Source organism: Notothenia rossii, assembly GCF_949606895.1.
Source record: "Notothenia rossii genome assembly, chromosome: 7".
Classification (NCBI taxonomy): domain Eukaryota; kingdom Metazoa; phylum Chordata; class Actinopteri; order Perciformes; family Nototheniidae; genus Notothenia; species Notothenia rossii.
In genome coordinates this window covers 1508661-1535061 of record NC_136905.1, presented here as the reverse complement: position 1 = coordinate 1535061, position 26401 = coordinate 1508661, and the positions used below count along the sequence as shown (strand labels likewise).

The 26401-nt window shown below is 42.1% G+C and overlaps 2 protein-coding genes across 2 annotated transcripts in view; both read left to right on the top strand.

Annotated features, from left to right (window-relative positions):
* LOC307013548 (uncharacterized protein) overlaps positions 1 to 26401 on the top strand; it is a gene marked incomplete at its 3' end in the record, with an annotated part of 315140 nt that overhangs the window by 43269 nt on the left and 245470 nt on the right. The window lies entirely within an intron of this gene.
* Positions 6806 to 25528, top strand: LOC307013411 (scavenger receptor cysteine-rich type 1 protein M130-like; the record flags this gene model as incomplete). The annotated part of the gene is made up of 8 exons (XM_079640808.1): positions 6806 to 7079; positions 8933 to 9244; positions 9329 to 9619; positions 19120 to 19431; positions 19516 to 19806; positions 21111 to 21443; positions 21853 to 21947; positions 24737 to 25528. The coding sequence occupies 8 exons, from the start codon at positions 6806 to 6808 to the stop codon at positions 24830 to 24832; spliced, it is 2004 nt and encodes a 667-aa protein (XP_079496934.1). The 3' UTR covers positions 24833 to 25528.

Below are 26401 nucleotides of genomic sequence, written 5' to 3'. Positions count from 1 at the left end.
TTACAACCATGTTGGGGTTCTCCATCAGATCATCACATGTTACAACCATGTTGGGGTTCTCCATCAGATCATCACATGTTACAACCATGTCAAGGTTCTCCATCAGATCATCACATGTTACAACCATGTCAAGGTTCTCCATCAGATCATCACATGTTACAGCCATGTTGGGGTTCTCCATCAGATCATCACATTTTACAACCATGTTGGGGTTCTCCATCAGATCATCACATGTTACAACCATGTTGGGTTTCTCAATCAGATCATCACATGTTACACCCATGTTGGGGTTCTCCATCAGATCATCACATTTTACAACCATGTTGGGGTTCTCCATCAGATCATCACATTTTACAACCATGTTGGGGTTCTCCATCCGATCATCACATGTTACAACCATGTTGGGGTTCTCCATCCGATCATCACATGTTACAACCATGTTGGTGTTCTCCATCAGATCATCACATGTTACAACCATGTTGGGGTTCTCCATCCGATCATCACATGTTACAACCATGTTGGGGTTCTCCATCAGATCATCACATGTTACAACCATGTCAAGGTTCTCCATCAGATCATCACATGTTACACCCATGTTGGGGTTCTCCATCAGATCATCACATGTTACAACCATGTTGGGGTTCTCCATCAGAACATCACATGTTACAACCATGTTGGGGTTCTCCATCAGATCATCACATGTTATAGCCATGTTGGGGTTCTCCATCAGATCATCACATGTTACAGCCATGTTGGAGTTCTCCATCCGACCATCACATGTTACAACCATGTTGGGGTTCTCCATCAGATCATCACATGTTATAGCCATGTCAAGGTTCTCCATCAGATCATCACATGTTACAACCATGTTGGGGTTCTCCATCCGATCATCACATGTTACAACCATGTCAAGGTTCTCCATCAGATCATTTTCATTTCATTTCATTTCAAACCTTTATTTAGACAGATTAGTCCCTTGAGATCATCGATCTCATTTACAAGGGAGACCTGCATCATTTAGTTCCACATGAAACATAAAAACAACATACAAACAACAGAGGATATCATATTTACATATTCAACATTTACAAATACCCAGAGTGTCAGAAAGCATTTCATTTAGACATGCCTTAAATACATTCAAAGAAATAAAAATGCTCAATTTCAATTTTGCCTGTAGACTGTTCCAAGCAAGTGGAGCTGCGCACATAAAAGCTGTCTTACCTAAGACAGTCCTTACTCTTGGCACATCTAACAAGACTATATCCTGTGATCGCAGACAATAGCTGCTTGCAACTTTCTGCTTTATCAATGAACAGATATAATACGGGAGTTTGCCCAACATAGCTTTATAGATAAAAGTGTACCAGTGACTGAGCCTCCGTACAGTGAGTGATGGTAAACCTGCCTTGGTATACAATGTACAGTGATGAGTAAGTGCTTTACAGTTAGTGACAAATCTCAGAGCACTATGATACGCAGCATCTAGTTTGCTTAGGTAGTTGGCAGGTGCATTCATATACAGCAGATCACCATAGTCCAGCACAGGTAAAAAGGTCACAGTGACTAGCCTTTTCCTGGCCTCAAGCGAGAAACAGGACTTATTCCTGAAAAAGAAACCTAGCCTAACCCTCAGTTTTTTAAGCAGGTTATTGACATGAAGTTTAAAAGAGAGACAGTCATCAAGCAAGATACCAAGGTATTTGTAACAGGCAACAACTTCAAGTTTTGTTCCTTGCGTTGATACAATATCTAAAACAGGCTCTGGTGACTTTTTAGCTTTTGAAAAGAGCATTATCTTGGTTTTATCCACATTTAAAAGAAGCTTTAGTTCAGAGAGCTGAGTCTGAATAATGTTAAAAACAGCCTATAATTTAACAACCGCCTCCTGAATGGAGGGACCTGCACAATACATCACGGTATCGTCCGCATAAAAATGTAAAGTAGCTTCATCCACATTTTCACCTAAACTGTTGATATATATGGAGAATAAAAGTGGACCTAAAACAGAACCTTGAGGAACACCATTAGCAATGTTTAACCACTCAGAAGACAGCCCATCAAAGTGAACACATTGGGACCTTTCAGAGAGGTAGTTCACAAACCACCCCACTGCATGGCTGGATATGCCAGTACTGAGTAGCCTCTGTTTTAAGACACGATGATCAACGGTGTCAAACGCTTTGGAAAGGTCAATAAACAGAGCTGCACAACTCTGTTTATTATCTAGCATACTAGTAATATCATTTACCACTTTCATTGTTGCAGTGATGGTGCTATGTTTCTTCCTGAAGCCTGACTGATGTTTAGACAGGATATCATTTATACATAAAAACTCCTTTACTTGTTCACTCACAAGTCGTTCGAGCACCTTAGCCAAAACTGACAATTTAGAGATTGGCCTATAGTTATTTAAAATAGTTGCCTCCCCTCCTTTCAGTAGAGGCAGGACATAAGCAGACTTCCATACTTTAGGAATTGTATTTGTGCTGAGGGAGAGGTTAAAAAGAGAAGTAAGAGGTGGAGCAATAAAATCTGCAGCTATCTTTAAAAAGAAAGGTTCTACGTTGTCCGGGCCAGCCGGTTTCTTAGGATCTAACTTGGATAAAGCTTCATGGACAATACCAACAGTTAAAGGAGTAAAACTGAAAGGGTTTTCCAGACCACATTGTTCAGAGTCAAGGACTGGAGCGTTCACAGAAGCAGAAGCACAGTCAGTGACAGAATCAAACAGAGAGCCACAAGAGACAAAATGCTTATTAAAGCAATTTAGCATGGTGGCCCTGTCTGATATAATGCCAGATGCTGTGGTGAGGTACGGAGGTAGCTCATTTGGGATATCACCAGTGGAAATCGATTTTATGGCTTTCCAAAATTTACTAGGATTATTCAGGTTTTCTGTGGTAACTGACAAATAGTACTTTGACTTAGCACTTTTGACATTTGAAGTAAAGCTATTCCTTAGCTGCCTAAAGCGTAGCCATTCCACCTCTGAGCCTGATTTCCTAGCCTTTGCCCAGGCATTGTTTCTCTCATGAAGGAGACTGGACATTTCAGCAGAAAACCAGGGATTGTTTCGTCACTTCACTCTAAATTTACGCAGAGGTGCATGTTTATCTATAATTTTTATAAAACCAAGATAAAAATAAGACCATGCAGTTTCTACATCAGCACACAGATCGATTTTTCCCCAATCAAAATCAAACAGATCATGTAAAAAACCCTGCTCCACTAAGTGTTTTTTATCTCTCTTTGTGATGATGCGTGGTTTAACTTTTTGGACCTTAGTGTCCCTAATTGTGGCTACAACACAGTGGTCACTCACATCATTAGCAAATACTCCCACAGATGAGTATTTATATGGAACATTTGTTAAAATTAGATCAATTAAGGAGGATTTATTTGGGGACTTAATATTTGGGCGAGTAGGACTGTCTATAATCTGAGTAATGTTCAAAGAGGTACACAGGTTTTTAAAATCCTCTGACACAGAAGTTAACCAGTCCCAATTAAAATCACCAAGCAGCACTATTTCCTTGTAGGAAAGTTGAGATAACAGTTTTGCCAATGAAGATAAGGAGTCCTTGACAGCCGAGGGGGCCCTGTAGCAACCCACCACCATGACCTGTTGACCCTTTGTTACTTCGACATTCACAGCTAAAAATTCTAGTTGTTTACTAACAGATTTGGAAACCATTTTTGTTACACAAAACTTATTTTTGACATAAATGGCAACGCCACCACCTTTTTTAGGACGGTCAGTGCGATATACATTGTAACCATTTATGTAAATGTCAGAGGCCAAGATCGATTTGTCTAGCCACGTTTCTGATAAGACAATGACATCAGCATCAGTTGAACTCGCCCAAATACGGACAAAATCTAATTTAGGTAACAGACTGCGCACATTTAAATGAATTAAACCTAACCCCGATCTAGAACTAAAATCAGCAGGAGTAGCTATTTGACTAAAACTACCAGGTGGACCCGGATTTGGCTGTACATTTCCTGATAGTAACAACAATAAAAATACCAAGCACCTTTTCCTCTTAATCAACACACATACATTTTCAGCTGTTCTAGAGTCACCAGCAAACTTCGCAAAAGTGAGATTAGAGTTCAAAAAACAATTCTGAAGGACCATTGTGGCAGGCATGTGAGAAAGACAGACATTTGACGAAATGAATGTCCGCGACAGTGCAACTAGCAATTGTTTGTGCAACCCATCCGAACCTGTACAGGGGATGTCCACTGCGGGCGGCAGAACGGACCCGCATCCAGCAGAATTGTCAGGATGACTAGCGAACTTCTCCTTGTCCAGCACAGTCAAAAAAAGGCACAGCAGAAACACGACATTTGCCATTTTCCCAGTCCAGCTCAACAGCATCCACGATGTTCCCGAAGCAAAACCACGTCAGGACAGCAGCAAGGAAATAGGCAATCAGCAGTGTGGCAACACTCCGGTTTCTCCGCGGTATCTCCAGACCAGGCCTCCCCCGCACAGTAGCACCCAACAGGTGGGAGTAGGCCTCTAACAGCAGGTGGATAGCGGCCTTCAGCCGTGGGAACCACCACCAGCAGAAGCAGAAATGGGTGGACGGCAGGCCCTCAAACCGCGGCAGATCCTCCACAGATCAATGGCGTTAAAGATGGAACATAGATGGACATAGATGGAGCCTAAGCCGGAGAGCTAGATCTATGCTAACAGATGCCAGATGCTAACAGGTAGTGGGAGCCTGTAAAAATTGCGACTGATCATCACATGTTACAACCATGTCAAGGTTCTCCATCAGATCATCACATGTTACAACCATGTCAAGGTTCTCCATCAGATCATCACATGTTACAACCATGTTGGGGTTCTCCATCCGATCATCACATGTTACAACCATGTTGGGGTTCTCCATCAGATCATCACATGTTACAACCATGTCAAGGTTCTCCATCAGATCATCACATGTTACAACCATGTTGGGGTTCTCCATCAGATCATCACATGTTACAACCATGTTGGGGTTCTCCATCCGATCATCACATGTTACAGCCATGTTGGGGTTCTCCATCAGATCATCACATGTTACAACCATGTCAAGGTTCTCCATCAGATCATCACATGTTACAACCATGTTGGGGTTCTCCATCCGATCATCACATGTTACAACCATGTTGGGGTTCTCCATCAGATCATCACATGTTACAGCCATGTTGGGGTTCTCCATCAGATCATCACATGTTACAACCATGTCAAGGTTCTCCATCAGATCATCACATGTTACAACCATGTCAAGGTTCTCCATCAGATCATCACATGTTACAACCATGTTGGGGTTCTCCATCCGATCATCACATGTTACAACCATGTTGGGGTTCTCCATCAGATCATCACATGTTACAACCATGTCAAGGTTCTCCATCAGATCATCACATGTTACAACCATGTCAAGGTTCTCCATCAGATCATCACATGTTACAACCATGTCAAGGTTCTCCATCAGATCATCACATGTTACAACCATGTTGGGGTTCTCCATCAGATCATCACATATTACAACCATGTTGGGGTTCTCCATCAGATCATCACATGTTACAACCATGTTGGGGTTCTCCATCAGATCATCACATGTTACAACCATGTTGGGGTTCTCCATCAGATCATCACATGTTACAACCATGTTGGGGTTCTCCATCAGATCATCACATGTTACAACCATGTTGGGGTTCTCCATCAGATCATCACATGTTACAGCCATGTTGGGGTTCTCCATTCACACCCTCGCAGTGCGGGTGCAACGAGCCGTTTGGCTGATGTTACAACCCGGCTCCTGAGCTGCAACAGAAAGCTGGGAGGCGAGACGAGGGGTATTATTATGAATAATAAACCAGCAACAGGTCAGTGAGGCTGGCATGGAGAGAGTGCCCAGATGAGTGAGAGAGACGTATCCGGCTGGGCTCTCTTCTTGTAGGCCTTTTCGACCCAGGTGCAGCTCATCAGGTAAACGCCGGCCCCACAGCACCGGATCCTGTAAACAGAGAGAGAGGAAGAGACCACGGAACGCCTAGTGGTGTGGATGGGTCGTCACACAGAGCGGAGTGCACGTGCTGGGGTGTACGGTTTAACCACGTCCTGGATGTAGGAAGGGCCAGATCCATTCACAGCATGGTACGCAAGCACCAGTGTCTTGAAGTGGATTCTAGCAGTTACTGGAAGCCAGTGAAGGGAGCGGAGGAGCGGCGTGGTGTGGGAACATTTAGGAAGGTTGAAGACCAGACGAGCCGCTGCATTCTGGATGAGCTGCAGAGGTCGGATGGCACATGCAGGTAGACCAGCCAGGAGGGAGTTGCAGTAGTCTAGGTGTGAGATGACGAGAGCCTGGACCAGAACCTGCGTCTCTTTCTGGGTCAGCTGGGGACGTGTCCTCCTGATGTTGTAAAGAGTGTATCTGCAGCAGCGGGTTGTAGCAGAGATGTTTGCAGTGAAGGACAGTTTGTTATCTAGGACCACACCCAGATTCCTTGCAGTCTGAGTCGGGGAAACAACAGAGTGGCCGATGTTCATTGTTAGGTCAAGAGTGGGACAATCTTTTCCCGGAAGGAAAAGCAGTTCAGTCTTGTCAAGGTATTCAAACCTGTACTTACAGTACTTTAACTTTATCACTTCCCACCACTGGTTTATAGAGAGCTCGAGTTAATGATCTGATTATCAATTGGAAGTATTAATAGTATAAATGATTCATTATTAAAATATGCTAATATCAGTGAAGGTACATGACTCTCTTGTTTCTCTTCAGAGCCTGGTGGTGTTAAGATGGTCGGAGGAAAGAGTCGCTGTGCAGGAGAACTGGAGGTGGAACATGAGGGAGAATGGAGACCAGTGGTGGGCTCTCTCTGGACCCCGAAGACAGCAGATTTTGTCTGCACACAGCTCGACTGTGGCTCTGCTGTTTCTGTAGAAGAGAGATATGAGTCCTCAGACAGATCTGTGTGGGGGATAGGTCCTAACTGTGTTCAGTCTGGATCTGCTCTGAGGAAGTGTGCAGCACCATCTTCCTCTAAATACATCCTGAATCTCATCTGCTCAGGTAAGCCCATCAGTGACATCATCAGTGACATCATCAGTGACATCATCAGTGACATAATCGACGACATTTTCATTTATAGTTTTCATTTTCACAAACCCAAATAACAAATGATAAACAGTGTATGAAGCATCCGGGCGTTGTGGGTGGGCAAACACAACGTAGGACGTCCCCCAGACCCCGCAGAGGAAGGAGGAACATATAGCACTCATTTACAGAGTCACAAGAATCCATGTTCAGAGTTTAAAAAGAGTGAGAGGGGAGAGAGCCACCATCCTCACAGCAGGGGCCGTCTCACTCCACATTCTGCCTCTCTGCTTTCTGTGTCCCTAAAGTGTATCAATGGAATGTGAACCAAAAGAAATGAACAAGCAGTTTTACATTTCATTCCACTCCTTGCAGCCTGGAGCACGGCTGATATGAAGAGTCATGAAACCCACCGGGGTATTTGGAGCCTCCACCTCTAGAATGATACCTTTCCCCATTTAATGGAAAACACCAGATCAGGTTTTGTTGAAGACACAGGGAAAGGGTTCACTAATGGAGACCATTTGCTAGAGGGTATCAGATGTAGATGTGACCCAGTCTCACGGCATTTCATGTTATAGACAAACAACTTGAATTCAATGCTGACGCCATGTTTGAAGAACAACGTCTTTACAAACATCAATCAGAAAACACATGTGAAACACACATGTGAGAGTAAAGAGTGAAACCTTTTGAAAGTGTGTGAGAGCAGAGGTGGAGCTGAGCAGTCACGTCATTTAATCTTTTGATTCGTGTTCACCAACACGATTTTCCACTTTTTTTCGTGTCACACAGAACGATTTTAAAAGCAATATATTTCTATTGGTCATATGTTTCGTGCCTGCAGCACGTCTTTTTGTCCGTTCGGGTCTTGGAAGACCGGAAGCTGTGGGGTTCATAAAGTCTTCTTACTCAATATCAAGCCATGATTATTGTGTGCATTTTAAATCGTATAATGTCTGACTTTTTTTGTCGTCTGTGAGGAAAAGAAATGGGGCTCAGAGCCTCAGAATACTGAAATCTGTATTTTTTTTAATGTTTTTTTCGGATTTCATATCACATAAACACCATATCCCAACGTGCATTGCAGATAAAACATCCAATCAGCGAGCTTAAACCATAGCTGAGGATCTTGGGTAATCAGTTCAGTGGCTGTGTATCACAATGATGCTCGAAATGTCCCTTATAGACCTACGTCTGTTTCCGGCTATTTTTATTTTGAAATTCAGTTCCTGACGGACGCCAAAAAAGCCAGGGATTATGGACTTAAACAAATAAATAAAAACAAGGATAATTGTGTGTTATTGGTGAGTAAATAACAGTGTGTTATTTAGAAAAGAATAACAAATTAGAAGGAAATATAAAAAAAAATACAGATTTCAGTATTTTGAGGCTCTGAGCCCCATTTCTTTTCCTCACAGATGGCAACAAAAAGTCAGACATTATAGGATTTAAAATAAAAACAATAATCATGGCTTGATATTGAGTAAGAACATGTTTTTATGAACCCCACAGCTTCCGGTCTTCCACGACTCGAACGGACAAAAAGACGTGCTGCAGGCACAAAACATACTACCAGTAGAAATACATTGCTTTTCAAATCGTTCTGTGTGACACGAAAAAAAGGGGAAAATCGTGTTGGTGAACACGAATCAAAAGATTAAATGTTGTGACTATAACACGAAATGCCGTGAGACTGGGTTGTATAAAGATGTGTTCTGTTGTTCATCATCAACTCATGTTGGAACTGAGTCCAGTTTCAATCTGAAATAGTTTAATCTCTTTGATGGTGTGTCTTTGACCTCTGTTTGATCTTCTGTCCTCTGCAGACTCTGTCAGGCTGCTGGGGGGGACTGGTCTGTGCTCAGGCAGACTGGAGGTGAAGTCTGACCCGTCTAACCCGTCCTGGTCCTCAGTGTGTGAGGCTGACTTTGACCAGCAGGATGCTCAGGTGGTCTGCAGGCAGCTGGGCTGTGGGGCTCCTTCAGTCCTCCAGGGGGCGCTCTATGGAGAAGGGGAGGCTCCAATGGGGACCAAAGAGTTCCAGTGTGGAGGCCATGAGTCTGCTCTCCTGGACTGTAGCTCAGCCTCAGAGAGAAACACCTGCTCACCTGGCACAGCTGTTAGCCTCACCTGCTCAGGTAGAGAGGAGCTGTGATTGGTTAGTTGTGTTCTCATCAAACTCTCTTTATTCTCTCTCTGATCTCTCTCTTGTTTCTCTTCAGAGCCGGTCAGACTGGTGGGAGGAGAGAGTCGCTGTTCAGGAGAACTGGAAGTGAAATATCAGGGAGAATGGATACCAGTGGAGGGCTATTACTCTCGCTGGACCCCGAAGGCAACAGCTGTCGCCTGCAGAGAGCTCGACTGTGGCTCTGCTGTTTCTGTGGGACGGAGAGAGGAGTCCTCAAAGAAATCTGTGTGGAAGATCAGCTCTGAATGTGTTCAGTCTGGATCTGCTCTGAGGGAGTGTGCAGCATCACATTCCTCTCAAAACATCCTGAATCTCACCTGCTCAGGTAAGATTATCTTTGACATGATCAGTGACATCATCAGTGACATCATCAGTGACATCTTTCGTGACATCCTCTAAAACAATCGTTTTAAGCAACCACATTTCATGGGGGGTTAACCGAGATTAAAAAGTGTCTGGAACAAATCCAGACATGATATAAACGTCACTGAACATTCCTCTGGTAGCAGTGTGACATCTAATGTAGTATCACAATGTGTATGAAAATCCGTTTGATATTCATGTGGCAGAAGCTTTGTTTGTTTATCACGGGTAATCAGAGGCCTGTACTACGAAGCTGGTTCAACCTAACCTGGATATGTTTGAGTTAGCCGGTTGCCCTAATCCAAAACATACGCGCTCTCGCTAAACGGTACTACGACGCGGGTTATCAAGTGGATCGCTCAAGCCAGCCGTGTCCTATCTAGTTAGGTGCGCGTTCACATGAAAGGGGTGGTAGCTGGAGCATTCGACCAATCACAAACATGGAGAAGCGTACTGACAGCGCAGCGTCATACTTCCTGAATGAAAAGTCAACTATAATATTAGACATATGAAGAAGTTAAACTTTAAACATCCATGACTGAAACACTTGATCCAGGATCAAAGCCACATAGCTGCACCTGCAAGGTGAATACAGCTGGTAACAGAACAAGTGTTTGAATGCGTACATTAACAGGTTTATGATATCACTGCCCCGTCTAAGACACCATCTGACTTTCATTACATTTGACTCGAGTGTTTTGTCAACTTAATGTGTTGGTTAAAATAATACTTCTGCATACAGTATGTGACACTGTGAGTGTTGCACGGCCAGATACGGCTCAGCTGACTCAGATAAGGAGATATATGATACATTATGATGTGATATGCCGTGGACTGTACTTAATGTTACTCTGATCCGGTTACTTATGTTGTGGCAGATATTTAAGTAAGCTTTCTTAACGCTAATGTTATAATAGTCAGATTGCTCTGAAGATGGGAGGTGATATTCTATTAATGTTCACGTTCACACAGTCAGTGATTTTTACCGGCCGTCTTTCCTGCAACGGCAGCTTTTCTGTATTTCCTTTCTCCTGTAATATGACTTGATCGTTTTAAACTCCGCACACTGAGCTCTGATTGGTCAGCAGGCAGTGCTTTCACTGAGTTGAGCTCTTAGCCTGCAACCTAACCTGCTCCGGGGCAGGTTAGCCGCACAGCATAAGTTACCATGGAGATCTAGCCCGCTAAAAAGAGAACCAGCTTCGTAGGACCGGAAACCCAGAGTTTACCCTGAAGTTAGCTCGCTAAGCGAAAATCCTGCTTCGTATTATCCCCTCCAGGTGTAATCAATACATACACAAAGTTTAGAATTAGAACATACGTAATATTTAATATGAGAGAGACTTTGTATTTAACATCCTTTATTTAGGCAACAGTATTTACAATTTCAACTGACAGCTAAGTGTATGTTTCTATGTGAATATGCATCAGTGAACGGTACTTTAAGGAGCAGCTGGTGTTAGGAGAGCGCTAGCTGAATGCTGGAGCAGCTGGAGCAGCTGGTGTTAGGAGAGCGCTAGCTGAATGCTGGAGCAGCTGGAGCAGATGGAGCAGCTGGAGCAGCGTGACGCTCCAGATGTGTGGGGTCAGATCATTCTCAAAAGAAAGGAATGCTCACAGAAGGATTCACAAATGTGATTCTGGATTTATACACACATGTCTCCATCCACACACATATGATTCAACGCACACACACACACTTAGCGGTTTGTATAAATGTAAACAAGTTTCACAAATATATTTCTGATCCACACAAATATTTATTGTTTTAAATAAAAGCAATATAAATCCACAAATATATGAATTTAAAAGTGTTAAATGTTTAGCATCAAAAACACATTTGAATGTTGTTAAATGTATACAAAAAAAACGCTTTTTGAGTGTGACTCCCTCTGCATGTGTAGTGCATTACATAGGGCTGGGTGTCATTGATATGCAGGTGCAGGGGCGGATCTACAGGGGGCCCCCAAATACACAGACTTGCCACCCCAGCTGCCCTCTAACTTTGTGTCCCTAAAATTGTACTTGTAGAAACAAACCTACACGATGTCCACAAGCTTCTCAAGCAACGAAACAAGCAGTTCATGAATTCAAAGTGAGTTGGATGTAGAAAAGTCAGGATCAATATAGATGTTTTTATTTTAAAGTAAATTCATATTGAACATCGTAAATAGTAAACAAATATAAACTATAGTGTCCGTCCAAAAAAAAACATATTACTTACAGTGAAAACCACCCTTGGATGATGGTAAGGTAGACTAAAAGCTTTAGGAATCCAAAGTATAACATATAATAAGTACCCTGTATCAAGATTGATGCAACACAAGTGACATCTGACCTTTTTAGAGAGATTTAGCACAAAAATAAACTACCTCTGGGGTCATTTGGGTGGAAATGGGTGTATTTGCCATTTCTCTGGAATCCATTGGTCGATTTTTATTAACCGTTAGAGCCAATAGAATCAAATGGAAAGTTCCACATACACACACACGTTACCATTGAGAAGTGAAAGCTATGCGCATCTTACGCTCTGAAAACTGAAAACTGAAAACTAGGCCAAATTTCCCCATTTGTTCAATTACAGGATTTAACCATGAGATGGAGCTTCATTCACAAATACACAAAGACAACTGGGTGTAGAACTTAGTCTGTTTGCAATGTTTGCAGCTCTGCAGTTGTGTTTGCTGAATACTGTAGCATTTAATCACTTATTTGTTATGGTTTCATAGGCTACTATAATGAAAAAACTATGGCCGGGACTCGATGAAAAAAATTAATCTAATTAATTAGAGGCTTTGTAATTAATTAATCGAAATTAATCGCATTTTTAATCACATATAAATATTTGACCTGAGAACAGTGAGAAGCAATTTTTTTCACCTGGATTTTAGTATAGCCTACCATTGAATAATGACTGAATACATAAGCTTAAGCAACAAAACATTGTTTATTTTTTTCAAGGTGGTTCTTAACCAAGACCAACAGAAAAGTGCCATTTTTGCCATAAAGTGTAGCAATAGCATATTTAGGAATATAGTACATTTCAGAGATTCAGGTAGCCTATAGGTAGGTAGACCTTCTGTAAACTATAACACTTTGTTTTTGAAGTAAAACCCAATACTTTCAAGTACATTCAGAACATTGGAAACCCTGACTATTAGGAAACATCTCTCTGTTGCTTCAGAGGCCATAACAGACTTTGTTGATTTACCAACAGTTGATTTAAAAAATCTAATCAATTTCAGTCCAACTCTCTCAATAACCTTGGCCAAAACAATAAACAGTTCAACATAAAGTGCCAGTTGCACCAACAACATAATAAATAGTTCAACATAAAGTGTACCATTTAAAATCAAATAAAAAAGTGCCAGTGATTGACCTCAATCCCTCCTGTTCTTCCAATATCCTGATGAAAAATAAAATCTCTCTGTTGCATAGGCCACTGTTTGATCAACGCGAATTGGGTGTGGGTCCTTGTACTCCGAGTCGGGCTAACGTCCACGCTAGCTTCCACGCTAGCTGCTATATGTTTTGCATTGAGGTGATACTTGAGGCTTGATGTGCTGCGGTGATATGCAAATTCATTTTTGCATAATTTGCCAACAACCGTGCTCTTATCGACGCTTCCATCCGTCCGTTTTTTAAAACAAAATGTCCCATCCACGGGGCCAACCAAAGCGGTCTCATCAGCTTCTTCGTTCATGTTTGACTATTGTTCACTGTGGTTTGTTGTTGTTTGAAGTCATGAACGTTAGTTGGTGCTCCAGTATAATCGGTACCCCTGAAACTCATCCAGTGAGAAACGTTCCGCGGTGCAAAAATAACTGCGATTAAAATGCGTAAAAAAATTTTAACGCGTTAATTTTTGTGTAATTAATTAATCTTAATTAACGCGTTAAAGTCCCGGCCCTAGAAAAAACATCAATATTTTAGGTCAAATAAAGTATATCTAATCTTATTATCTTAATTGTAATTCAATAATATATAGTCTTTATATATTAAATAATCATAATAATAATGTAAATGTTTACACTTCTTTATTTTGTATGCTCATACTTTTACCTTTACAATAGTTTCCTTTAATATGCAGTATGTTTTTTGTAATATTGTTGGTGTACACAGTAGGCTACAGTAAATCGAAGTAAATCAACTCATACATTATCACGTATTATACAGTAATGTATTGTATTATAATGTAATATCATACATTAACCCCAGTATAGCAGATGCCACATTGAATGGATGAACACATTTATGCATCAATAATTACAACAGAGTATTTCTAAATATAAGTTGTAAAAATACTTATATGTATTTAATACTAATAACATAATGATTCATTTTACTGTCAGATGATAATACTTTTCACTTGGGCTATTGACAATTTTGAATGCAGGAAATCTGCTTCTAACACGTCTTTTTACCTAGGTCAATAATCGGAATACTTCTTCCACGTCTGATTTGAACCTGTCACTTTTTTTAAAACCTGAATTAAATATTTCCAGAGACCCTTTCAGGCCAGCAATGCTGCCCTGCATGTAATTCTGATTGTCCATCGGGATGTCACAAAAGTCAAAAGTCTCCCATCCCACTTGGGAGACTTTCTCCACACATTCCGATCACATTTAATTATTTTAAACAAAGAGAGTCCGCAACATAGGCTACTATCTCTTGTTAACAGAGGGGGGAAGGACGGTAGAGCTTCGTCACACCGATGATGGCCGACAGACCCTTTCAGGGTTAATGAATAGTGGATAGGATAATTCAAAAGGATTGAGGAGAAGAGACTGCAGTGCTTTGAGAATCCGACTGCATTTACACTGTCGACGTATTTATGATGCGCTAGCGGACGCCATAAATGTGCGTCTGCTGCTGTGGGGAAACTACAGTTTTCTATACAGCGGACTACATTGATGTATAATAAGAACAAAAACAACCCTGCGCTGTATTCTATGTAGATACTTTGCACCGCGCTCCCACTTGTTGTACCTGGCAGAGCAAGAAACACTCCAGCCTTTTATTTACACTTGTTTAAAACATATCTAAATAAATATGTGTGTCCCAGGCCATAAATGCAATTATGCTGTCAGTTTTCAGATAAAGCCAAGGCATCACAATTCTTCTGTATTATAAAATATAGTTATTTTCGCCTCCCTCCCGTATTGCTTTCAACCCACCACACCAGCTTTTATGGAGAAAACAAGTTATATAGTAATTAACCAGAGGCATGCGTCTCACTATTGTATGTATAGAAACAACAGGCTACTGTGTGTGTGAGGAATCAGCTGTTTATTTCATATGAGTTTCATTGTGGCATCGTCCATCACGGCTCTCCCTGGTGGATCCATGATCCATTGCAGCTGGTTGCAATACACAAAGTCAGCTAACTGGGTAACAGTATGTTCCCTGACAGTAGTTGACTTCTCACCTTGTCACTCAGGGGGGGGGGGGGGTGAGGCCTGGTGAACGGTAAGGTCAATGTTTGTAAACACTGTGAAATGTTGACTTTATTTGATCATTTCAGTAACAACTAACCTTCATATTTTCGCAGCCTGGCTGGGGGTTTGTGTGTGTGCCCAGGCTGAGTTCTGCAGTGTCTCGCTGTCTCGCCGACCCCACACCAGTGATTCTGTGTGTTCTGGGAATGTCATTTTCGAGCCTTGGCCTGAACAACAGGCCCAGGGCATAACAGGTTAAATGATTGTGGAACATAGCCTGATAATAAAGACATATTCATAATATTTAATAAAGAAGTGCTAATTAATGGAAAAACTTCTTTTAACAGCTTAGTTGGAATCGGGTCTAAGATACACGTTGATGGTTTAGAAGAGAGAATCATTGAATTTAATCGTTCAAGGTTTATGGCTGAAAAGCATTCTAGTTTACTATCTAGTGTAATATTATTAGAACTTACGTTTCCGGGAGCTGTTGATAACACTATACTGGTTAAAGGCAAGAGGTCATTAATGTTGTTTCTAAGAGTAACAATTTTATCGTTAAAAAAGCACATAAAATCATTCCTACTGAGTGCTATGGGAATAGAAGGCTCAGTCGAGCTGTGGCTCTCTGTCAGCCTGGCTACAGTGCTGAAAAGAAATCTTGCATTATTCTTATTCTCATCTATTAATGAAGAGTAGTATGCTGCTCTCGCTTTACGCAGTGCTTTCTTATATTCATTGAGAGTAATATGCCAAATTAAACGAGATTCTTCAGTTTAGTGGAACGCCATATCCTTTCAAGTTGTCTCGACTTTTGCTTTATTTTGCGGGTTTGGGCATTATGCCATGGAGCTAATCTATGTTGTTTTATTTCCTTCTTTTTCAAAGGAGCAACAGAGTCTCATTTTATTCGCAGCGCATCTGTAGCACTATCAACAACATGATCAATTTGGGGTGGTGTACATTTTGTATAAGTTTCCTCCCTTACATGCAGACATGCTATCGAGTTAAGTATTGGTGGAATCTCTTCCTTACATTTGGCTATAGCACTAACAGATAGGTTTCTGCTGCAGGAGCTTTTGGCTAATGCTTTGTAGTCTAGTAACAGTACTTCAAAAGTTACTAAGAAATGGTCGGATAAAGCAGGATTATGCGGTTCGACTAATAGTTGCTCAATTTCAATACCATAAGTCAGAACAAGGTCGAGAGTGTGATTATAGCAGTGGGTTGGTTTATTTACACTCTGACGGAAACCAACAGAATCTAATATAGAGTTAAATGCAACAGTAAGGCTATTTTTATCATCGTCAACATGAATATTAAAGTCACCTACGATAATGACTTTATCTGTTTTAAGAACCAAAGTCGATAAAAACTAAGGACCTGGTGCACGGTACACTGTAACAAATAAGATTGCCTGCAAAGTTTTCCAGGTCGGATGAGTAAAACTAAAAACAAGTCTTTCAAAGGAGGTATAATTTAATTTTGGTATAAATGTTATGATGAATTATCAGTAATGATTTCAAAGTGACACAGAGACATTGGATTAACCTTCTGCAGCGTTTATATGCGTTTTAATGCCCTTGAAAACAGCAAAGGTAAGATGTTGAAAAGGAATCTAACTTCGATACAACCAATGTTAATATCTAGGCCGTCTCCGATACCAAACTCTGGTGCTGATAGGACTCCGGTGAACGTCCGTCCAATCTTTTTAGGACTAAACCCCCAAGAATCTACACGCAAGATCAACGTAATCTGCTTAGGGGGGTATTTACAGCGTGGCCTCGAACACCACGCTGTACGGTGCAGTAGGTGTTGGTGGGCTGGTAGAACCCCAGAGCACTATCAAAACTGGAGGAGAATCCCTCTGTTAATTGGAGACTCCCAGGTAATTAGGGCAGCTTCAGAACCCACAGTCTCTAACCCCACCCTCTCTTGATCCCCAAATATATCAATCAAAACAATGCAAATGTAATATCAAACACAGCCAGAGTCAAACATCAATGTCACAGCAGTGATATTACCACATCAGCAGAGCATATGTAATATTTCAACATTAATCAAAACCACCTCAACAACAAAGTTGAAACGACTTCAACTTTTATTAGTGCAATGTGAAACTAAAGTTTAACCTTAGCAGAGTTTACATTCCCCTTAAACAATTTAAAATCCAAATGATCAACTAATGTCAGCCTTTTCCAAGGAAGGGTGTTCTTACCTCACTCTAAGACCAAGCAGATACCTTCAGAGACCACGAGAGGGACCAGGAGTTGGGTCGAAATGTACAAAGTACAAACTGGTTTTATTAAGGTTTTAACAAAAATTGAGGATTAAAAGAATCCTTAAAAAATAACAAAGACACCAAGTCAAAATACAAAAGCAAAAGGTACACAAGTCAAATCTTTTAAAGCCGTCTAAAAGAGCCCAAGCACAGGGCCCAGGGCTTGGGCCTCACAAGACTTCCCCCAAGCCCCCAAGACTCCAAGCCTCAAAGCCTCAAAAAGCCTTGAAAAGCCTCAAAAGCCTAAAAAGCCCCCGTTTCTTCTTTTCCATTCTTCTTTTTAGTCTTCCTCCTCCTCCCTCTCTTCATCATGGGTCATCCCCCTTCCTCTCTTTGAGTCAGAAGGAAGTCACAAATGTTCGTCTTTTAATTATCGAACATTAAAAAATGTAAGGTTTAAAAATACAACAAATAAAGATTTTTTCTATAAACGTTTCAATTTCAAATATACAAACGTTATACTTTAATTCATTAGCACAGACTTCATTTATTAACAGAGACAATAAGGACAGCTTGTCTCTACGCTTCTCTGGCCCAGGACGTTGATTCAAATCCTTGCGTAGGTCGCCTGCATCCTGTGCTTCATTGTCTTCATACCCGCTGTAACCTCTCTCAAGGTGTCAAAAACCACAAGCGCCTTCACAGAATTGTGACTGGAACATTTACGCTTTTATTGCCCCATCTAGAATGTTTAGTGCACTTAAGTTCAGAATGTTGTATCTAGTTTCATCTGCCTGGTCTCACACGTCTGAAAAGACATGATGGAAACATACATCCTTTCTATTCACAGCCAATTTAGCATCTTTTTATCAATGGTAAGCTTAATAGAGGTAGGTGAGGCAAAGGTCAGGTCTGACACGGCCACTTACACAGCAGAACTGTCAACAACGTATTTGCCGTTTTGGCCCCGTAAAGTGAAGTTGTGTTTTGTCTTTGCTGGCTTTCGCCGCCGTGAGTTTTGGTCGCACAGTGATGATACTTATACCTCTGGAATCTGTGGAATATCAACTTTCATATGATATCTAGTTTGTGCAGATTGCATGAAGTATAAAATATTGCTACCGTGAGTTATGTGCTAAGTGCGTTAGCGCTCTTTCGCTTAGTGCTAATTGAGACGCTTGGCGTTAGACTTGTGTTTCATTTCGAAAATGGATCATATCGTCAGTTAGCTGAGTTTCTTCCCGTTAAGTAAGTATGACACATTGATAGGTTGTTAAATGTTAAGAAGTCCTGAGACACAGTTTCGCTGGCGGGGGCAATCGGGATTAACAGGTTAAGAACATTTGTGTTAGGCCATGATTTAACAATGAGTAGGTTTTATATACAGTATAAAATACCACATACTGTTGCCCCTCCCATGCCCCCCTGACCTCTTGCCCCCCCCATGTGGAATGTTCTAGAACCCCCACTGTGCAGGTGTGAGGTGAGACAGGTAACACACTGCTGCTGCTCTGGCAGTGATAACTGGGAGCCTCTCATTAGGAATAGAACAGCCAACATGTCTGCGAACACTAACTCTGTCAGAAGTGTGCAGCTGTTAAAGCCACTGACAGCCGATCCAGCAGCGATCAGGAATCACACAGGAAGTCCTTTCACGTCACACTCCGAGGAAAGGACGTGTTATTGCTCTGAAAACACATTTCCTCACTCCCTCCCTCTTCGTGTGGAGGAAAAGGGAAGTGGGCACGTCAGTCATTTTGCCCTTGTGTCTTTGACCTCTGTTTGATCTTCTGTCCTCTGCAGACTCTGTCAGGCTGCTGGGGGGGACTGGTCTGTGCTCAGGCAGACTGGAGGTGAACTCTGACCCGTCTAACCCGTCCTGGTCCTCAGTGTGTGAGGCTGACTTTGACCAGCAGGATGCTCAGGTGGTCTGCAGGCAGCTGGGCTGTGGGGCTCCTTCAGTCCTCCAGGGGGCGCTCTATGGAGAAGGGGAGGCTCCAATGGGGACCAAAGAGTTCCAGTGTGGAGGCCATGAGTCTGCTCTCCTGGACTGTAGCTCAGCCTCAGAGAGAAACACCTGCTCACCTGGCACAGCTGTTAGCCTCACCTGCTCAGGTAGAGAGGAGCTGTGATTGGTTCATTCTGTTCTCATCAAACTCTCTTTATTCTCTCTCTGATCTCTCTCTTGTTTCTCTGCAGAGCCTGGTGGTGTTCAGCTGGTGGGAGGAGAGAGTCGCTGTGCAGGAGACCTGGAGGTGGAACATCAGAGAGAATGGAGACCAGTTGAGGGCTACCCTCTCTGGACCCTGAAGACAGCAGATCCTCTCTGCAGAGAGCTCGACTGTGGCTCTGCTGTTTCTGTACGGAGAGAGGAGTCCTCAGAGAGACCTGTGTGGTGGATCCGTCCTGCGTGTGTTGAGTCTGGATCTGCTCTGAGGGAGTGTGTAGCATCATATTCCTCTTCCTTCTTCCTGACTCTCACCTGCTCAGGTAAGCCCATCAGACCGCACCTACAGGGTAACTTGGAGAGGGTCTGAGTCCAACCCTTGTCAATTAACTACAGGGGTCCCTCAGGGCTCTGTTCTCGATCCCCTCCTCTTCTCCTTGTACACAAACTCGCTCGGGTCAGTCATTAGCCCGCATGGTTTTCATACCACTGCTATGCTGACGACACCCAATTAATTCTGTCCTTTCCCCGCTCAGAGACCCAGGTCGTCGCACGCATCTCTGCTTGCCTAGCTGACATCTTTCACTGGATGTCTGCTCATCACCTCAAGCTCAACCTTGAGAAGACTGAACTGCTTTTCCTTCCGGGAAAAGATTGTCCCACTCTTGACCTAACAATCAACATCGGCACCTCTGTTGTTTCCCCGACTCAGACTGCAAGGAATCTGGGTGTGACCCTAGATAGGCTGGCTTATCTAAAGCCAGTTGAGTAGCACTTGAAATGTTTTAGCTCTATGAAACCTGATGTACTTATATGATTCTGTTTTCTTCAAGTTTGTAATTTGTTGGTCGAACGCACTTATTGTAAGTCGCTTTGGATAAAAGCGTCAGCTAAATGCAATGTAATAATATCGGCCGATACTGATGCCGATCCGATCGAGTTAGCGGGGCCTATGGGGATCTTACTTTTAAAGTGATGTTTAAAACTCAGTTAATGGAGCTCATTCACTGGAGCTTCCACAAACAACAACCAACATAATTATTACATTCAAATTAAGTACATTATTCAAGTTTACATTAACTTTGGAGAATTACACGGGAGAGGTGAGCGGAATCTCTCTCTCTCTCTCTCTCTCTCTCTCTCTCTCTCTCTCTCTCTCTCTCTCTCTCTCTCTCTCTCTCTCTCGGACGGTCACAGACTGAGAGCTGGTTGTTATGTTTCAAAGCGGTGTCTTCAGACTGAGGAGGTTTTCTCAGAGACTGTTTGTATTGTTTCTGCTGGGGCAGGCAAACATGTGGATCTCCAAAAGCAGGAACAACAAAGTAAACAGTACAGCAGCTCAGCAACTCACTAACATGTGTTTCTCTTGGTGAGAGCAAGAGTGAGTCAGATTTTAGATTTCACTATCTGATGAGAAACATGGAGGAGTTTCTAAACCGTTAGTGTTTCACTGCATCTGTGTGCTCTGTGGAGGGAGAGCTTGCTTTTAACTCTGTTTCTATGAGAAGAGATGGCTTTAAGAAATCCAAAATAAGAATAAAATCTCTCTCAATGTCGAGCTAAATAAGATCATTGTTGTTGTTATAAAGGAATCTTTAAAAAATAAAATCTCTCTCTCTCTCTCCAGATAAGCTGTTTCAGCCCAACATCTCTGTTTCCTCCTCCATGTACGGGGTCTCCGGGGCCCAGCAGCAGGGGTTCCAGGTGTTCAGAGGCTCCACCTTCACCATCAGTTGCTCCATCCAGCCTCAGTACCCAGGAGGCTCCTTCCAGCTCAACTTCACCTCCATCAACTCAGCAAACAACTCCAACTCAGAGCCAGCTGTCAATCACACTGCCCACTTCCTGTTCCTGTCTGCAGAGCCCGCCCACCAGGGAAGCTACAGCTGTGTTTATCACGTCTCTGCTTTTTCTCAGGACTTCTCCTCTGAGAGCCGTCTGCTCTCCGTCACCGTCACAGGTGAGCTGTTAGAGTTTACTGTAGGACAGAGCGTGATGCTCCCCAGGAGAACGCTGGTGAGGACTGAGTGTTTTACTGAAGCAGTCACACCCTTACATCACATGTAGCTTTCCAGAGCAACGTACAATAAGTGCAATGAACCGTGAAGACATGAATCCAGAACACACATCCTCCAGTCAGCTGTAGTTTACATTGGAGTATTGCCATGAGTACTGAGTGTTCAACAGATACAGCTAGCAGCTTCTCCCTACAGTCCTACTGTCTGGTATGAACAGGAGAAAGGGTTGGGCTTGAATGAAGATCTTAAGAAGATGTAGTTTATTGTAATATAACTGTAGAGAGGAGTCTCCATGCTGAAGTGGGTTCAGGTCTCTGTGTGTTTGCTGACTCTTGATGTGATGCTGTCCAGGTGTTCGATCAGATCCAGTACCTTTTATCATCCGAGCCGTCGTCCTGCCGCTGACTCTGCTGCTGGGGATCGTTGGACTTTACTTCTACTGCAAGGTACGGAAACATGTTGTTGTTCCACTGACTGAATGATGAGGGACTGAAACATGTTGTTGTTCCACTGACTGAATGATGAGGGACTGAAACATGTTGTTGTTCCACTGACTGAATGATGAGCGACTGAAACATGTTGTTGTTCCACTGACTGAATGATGAGGGACTGAAACATGTTGTTGTTCCACTGACTGAATGATGAGGTACTGAAACATGTTGTTGTTCCACTGACTGAATGATGAGCGACTGAAACATGTTGTTGTTCCACTGACTGAATGATGAGGGACTGAAACATGTTGTTGTTCCACTGACTGAATGATGAGGGACTGAAACATGTTGTTGTTCCACTGACTGAATGATGAGCGACTGAAACATGTTGTTGTTCCACTGACTGAATGATGAGGTACTGAAACATGTTGTTGTTGTTCCACTGACTGAATGATGAGGTACTGAAACATGTTGTTGTTCCTCTGACTGAATGATGAGGGACTGAAACATGTTGTTGTTCCACTGACTGAATGATGAGGGACTGAAACATGTTGTTGTTCCACTGACTGAATGATGAGGTACTGAAACATGTTGTTGTTCCACTGACTGAATGATGAGGTACTGAAACATGTTGTTGTTCCACTGACTGAATGATGAGGGACTGAAACATGTTGTTGTTCCACTGACTGAATGATGAGGGACTGAAACATGTTGTTGTTGTTCCACTGACTGAATGATGAGGGACTGAAACATGGTGTTGTTCCTCTGACTGAATGATGAGGGACTGAAACATGTTGTTGTTGTTCCACTGACTGAATGATGAGGGACTGAAACATGTTGTTGTTGTTCCACTGACTGAATGATGAGGGACTGAAACATGTTGTTGTTCCACTGACTGAATGATGAGGGACTGAAACATGTTGTTGTTGTTCCACTGACTGAATGATGAGGGACTGAAACATGTTGTTGTTCCACTGACTGAATGATGAGGTACTGAAACATGTTGTTGTTCCACTGACTGAATGATGAGGGACTGAAACATGTTGTTGTTCCACTGACTGAATGATGAGGGACTGAAACATGTTGTTGTTCCACTGACTGAATGATGAGGGACTGAAACATGTTGTTGTTCCACTGACTGAATGATGAGGGACTGAAACATGTTGTTGTTCCCCTGACTGAATGATGAGGGACGGAAACATGTTGTTGTTCCACTGACTGAATGATGAGGTACTGAAACATGTTGTTGTTCCACTGACTGAATGATGAGGGACTGAAACATGTTGTTGTTCCACTGACTGAATGATGAGGGACTGAAACATGTTGTTGTTCCACTGACTGAATGATGAGGGACTGAAACATGTTGTTGTTCCACTGACTGAATGATGAGGTACTGAAACATGTTGTTGTTCCACTGACTGAATGATGAGGGACTGAAACATGTTGTTGTTCCACTGACTGAATGATGAGGTACTGAAACATGTTGTTGTTCCACTGACTGAATGATGAGGGACTGAAACATGTTGTTGTTCCACTGACTGAATGATGAGGGACTGAAACATGTTGTTGTTCCACTGACTGAATGATGAGGGACTGAAACATGTTGTTGTTCCACTGACTGAATGACGAGGGACTGAAACATGTTGTTGTTCCACTGACTGAATGATGAGGGACTGAAACATGTTGTTGTTCCACTGACTGAATGATGAGGGACTGAAACATGTTGTTGTTCCACTGACTGAATGATGAGGGACTGAAACATGTTGTTGTTCCCCTGACTGAATGATGAGGGACTGAAACATGTTGTTGTTCCACTGACTGAATGATGAGGGACTGAAACATGTTGTTGTTCCACTGACTGAATGATGAGGGACTGAAACATGTTGTTGTTCCCCTGACTGAATGATGAGGGACTGAAACATGTTGTTGTTCCACTGACTGAATGATGAGGGACTGAAACATGTTGTTGTTCCACTGACTGAATAAAACAGTAAAGGCTTCTCATTTCTCTAACTCCCCTCCTCGAATCCCCTCCTCAATACTTAGTCCCGCCCACAGGAGATGTGAGCGGAGGACTGAGGAGGGGAACCGAGGAGAGAGGAGAGGAAGCAGCAGGCGGTTAGAGAAATGAGAACTCCTCTCCTCTGAGCGGTCATTTTAAAGAGACGTATCATTAATGATGACAGGAGGCACAGCAGCCCTCTGTCTGATGGACAGATGTGTTCATGACCACTTATATATTTACTTTGATTAATTCACAGTGTGGTGTAATGAGACAATAACAGGCTACAGATGCTGACATTTATATAAATATATACAATTGCAGAATCAAGCAAGTATGAGAGTACTCTCATAATAACGTAACACAATCAGAGACTGGATATATTGCCACAGCTGTTCTCACTGTAAACATTGCGTCGCGATGAAAGCAGTTAATAAAATAATATCCAGGGGATGCATGCAGAGCTGTGATTGGCTGAGATAAGTCCGGCCGTGCGTCACGACTCTTTGAAACATCTCTGTTCCCGGAAATGCATCCACGAAGGAGCCATGGAGGAACCATCAGTGTATCCTTGGTTATAGCTCCTCCAGAGAGCCTCCTCAACGCTTGATCCTCGGTCCTCGAAGTGCATTTAGAGAAATGAGATGTCCTTCAACATGGCGTTCTGAAATTAATTTCCGGGTCACTACCGGAGGACCGAGGAGTCGAGGAGGGGAAATTAGAGGATTGAGAAGCCTTTAGTGTGTGTTATTGAACAGGAGTGATGCAGAAAGTCTCACTGTGTGCTGTCATGTCTCTCCAGGCCACCAGGGGGCGGAGGCCGAGCCGACAGGAGGACATTGAGCTGGATTACCTGGGTGTTCCTGCTGAAGAGGAAGGAGCTCAGGGAGCGGAGTAGCAGCTCCAAGGAGCTCCTCTCACACACATGTCAGCTCTTACAGCTTTTAACCAACGATATAAAATAGAGCTTTCAATCTGAAAGTCACCAGCAATGTGTGAATGCCTCATGTTTCCTGACTTCCTGTGAGCTCCAAGCCCATTGAACAAAAGTAAATAGTCCATACACTTATTTTTTCATAATAATGCTGATGCTTTTTTTATTAAAAAACGTTATTATATGTAAAAAATAAATAGCTTTTTTAGAGAAATCCGATTATATTTGTAATTTGCCAAAATGTATAAGATTTGAACTTTTCTTTAATGTTCTTATTTCAAATGTACTGAGCTCAGTTTTGTAATCATTTTCAATCATTCAGTATCTTTTTTACTTTATATCAATTTTAATTACATGTTTTACGGTCTTTTTCTGTATTTTATAGTAATTTAGCTGTTTTTAAGAATTCCACCTATTGGAGAGCATTCCCAAATTCATAAGATACTAAATACCAAAAACTTGTTGCATCACAAATTCTACTCGTTTTTATCATTAAGAGTTTTGACCAATTTGGTTTTCATGAGATTACGATGAAGCAAATCGTCTTAAATTCGGAACACAGCAGAATCCTCCAGAAATCATGAAGATGTTCAACATCACTGTAATAAATGTTGTCATTAGCTATGTACCAAAAAAATAATAAAACTTCTTTAATAATCCATGAAACTCTGAGAGTGAGCTGATTTCAAAAGTGTTTCTCCTGGTTGGAAAATGTTGTGTTTGCTTTGTTTCTGTCTGAGAAATGAACCTCAAGGCTTTAGTTTTAACAGTTTAGTATTAAAATAATCTCTGAGTCAAACAAACCTTTCTGATTCTTACACGTTTAGTTCAGCGGAATAATCTCCACATATTAACACCACTTTATGATTTCTAACGTAAAAAGCTAATGTTGGGCTATAAAGGAACTACAGCACGGTCACATGACTTCATATCGTCCTGTGAACAAATGGACAAAGTAAAGGTAGTTTGTACACACAGTAGATCATCTACTACCATATCATATATGCACATCTATGATAGATGTGCATATATGATATATTAGCTATTTGACATGGCATTTGGGTGTGGTCTGAAAATGACCAGGTGATGAAAATCTTTGCGTTGCACAAAGTGGTAAAACTCTGCCTACAATACTACTTGTACAAAAAGAAGGGCTTTCAGAACAACTTACCGTTGCTGGTGACCACAGAAATATGCTTCCAAGGAGTAACGTCATCAAAGTATTCACAGATTGACCTTGGAGTAGGAACAGGCAGTTGAAATACTGCAATATAGAAAGAAGTTAGGAAGGGTGTATTTACAGTATTTCCTTAATCCCTTAGATGAATTTCCCAAAACGCTAACCCCATTCTCTAGATTATTGAGATATTGAATAACATTTTGCATCATTTCCACATATCTTCCAGCCCTAGTCAAAACCAATCATACTTTTTTCAATCAGCTATGTACACTTCCACACGCACTTCATTCTGGGAACTACACTATAATGGGACATTGTGATGTATTGTTAATCTTTATATACTTTGTTCATAC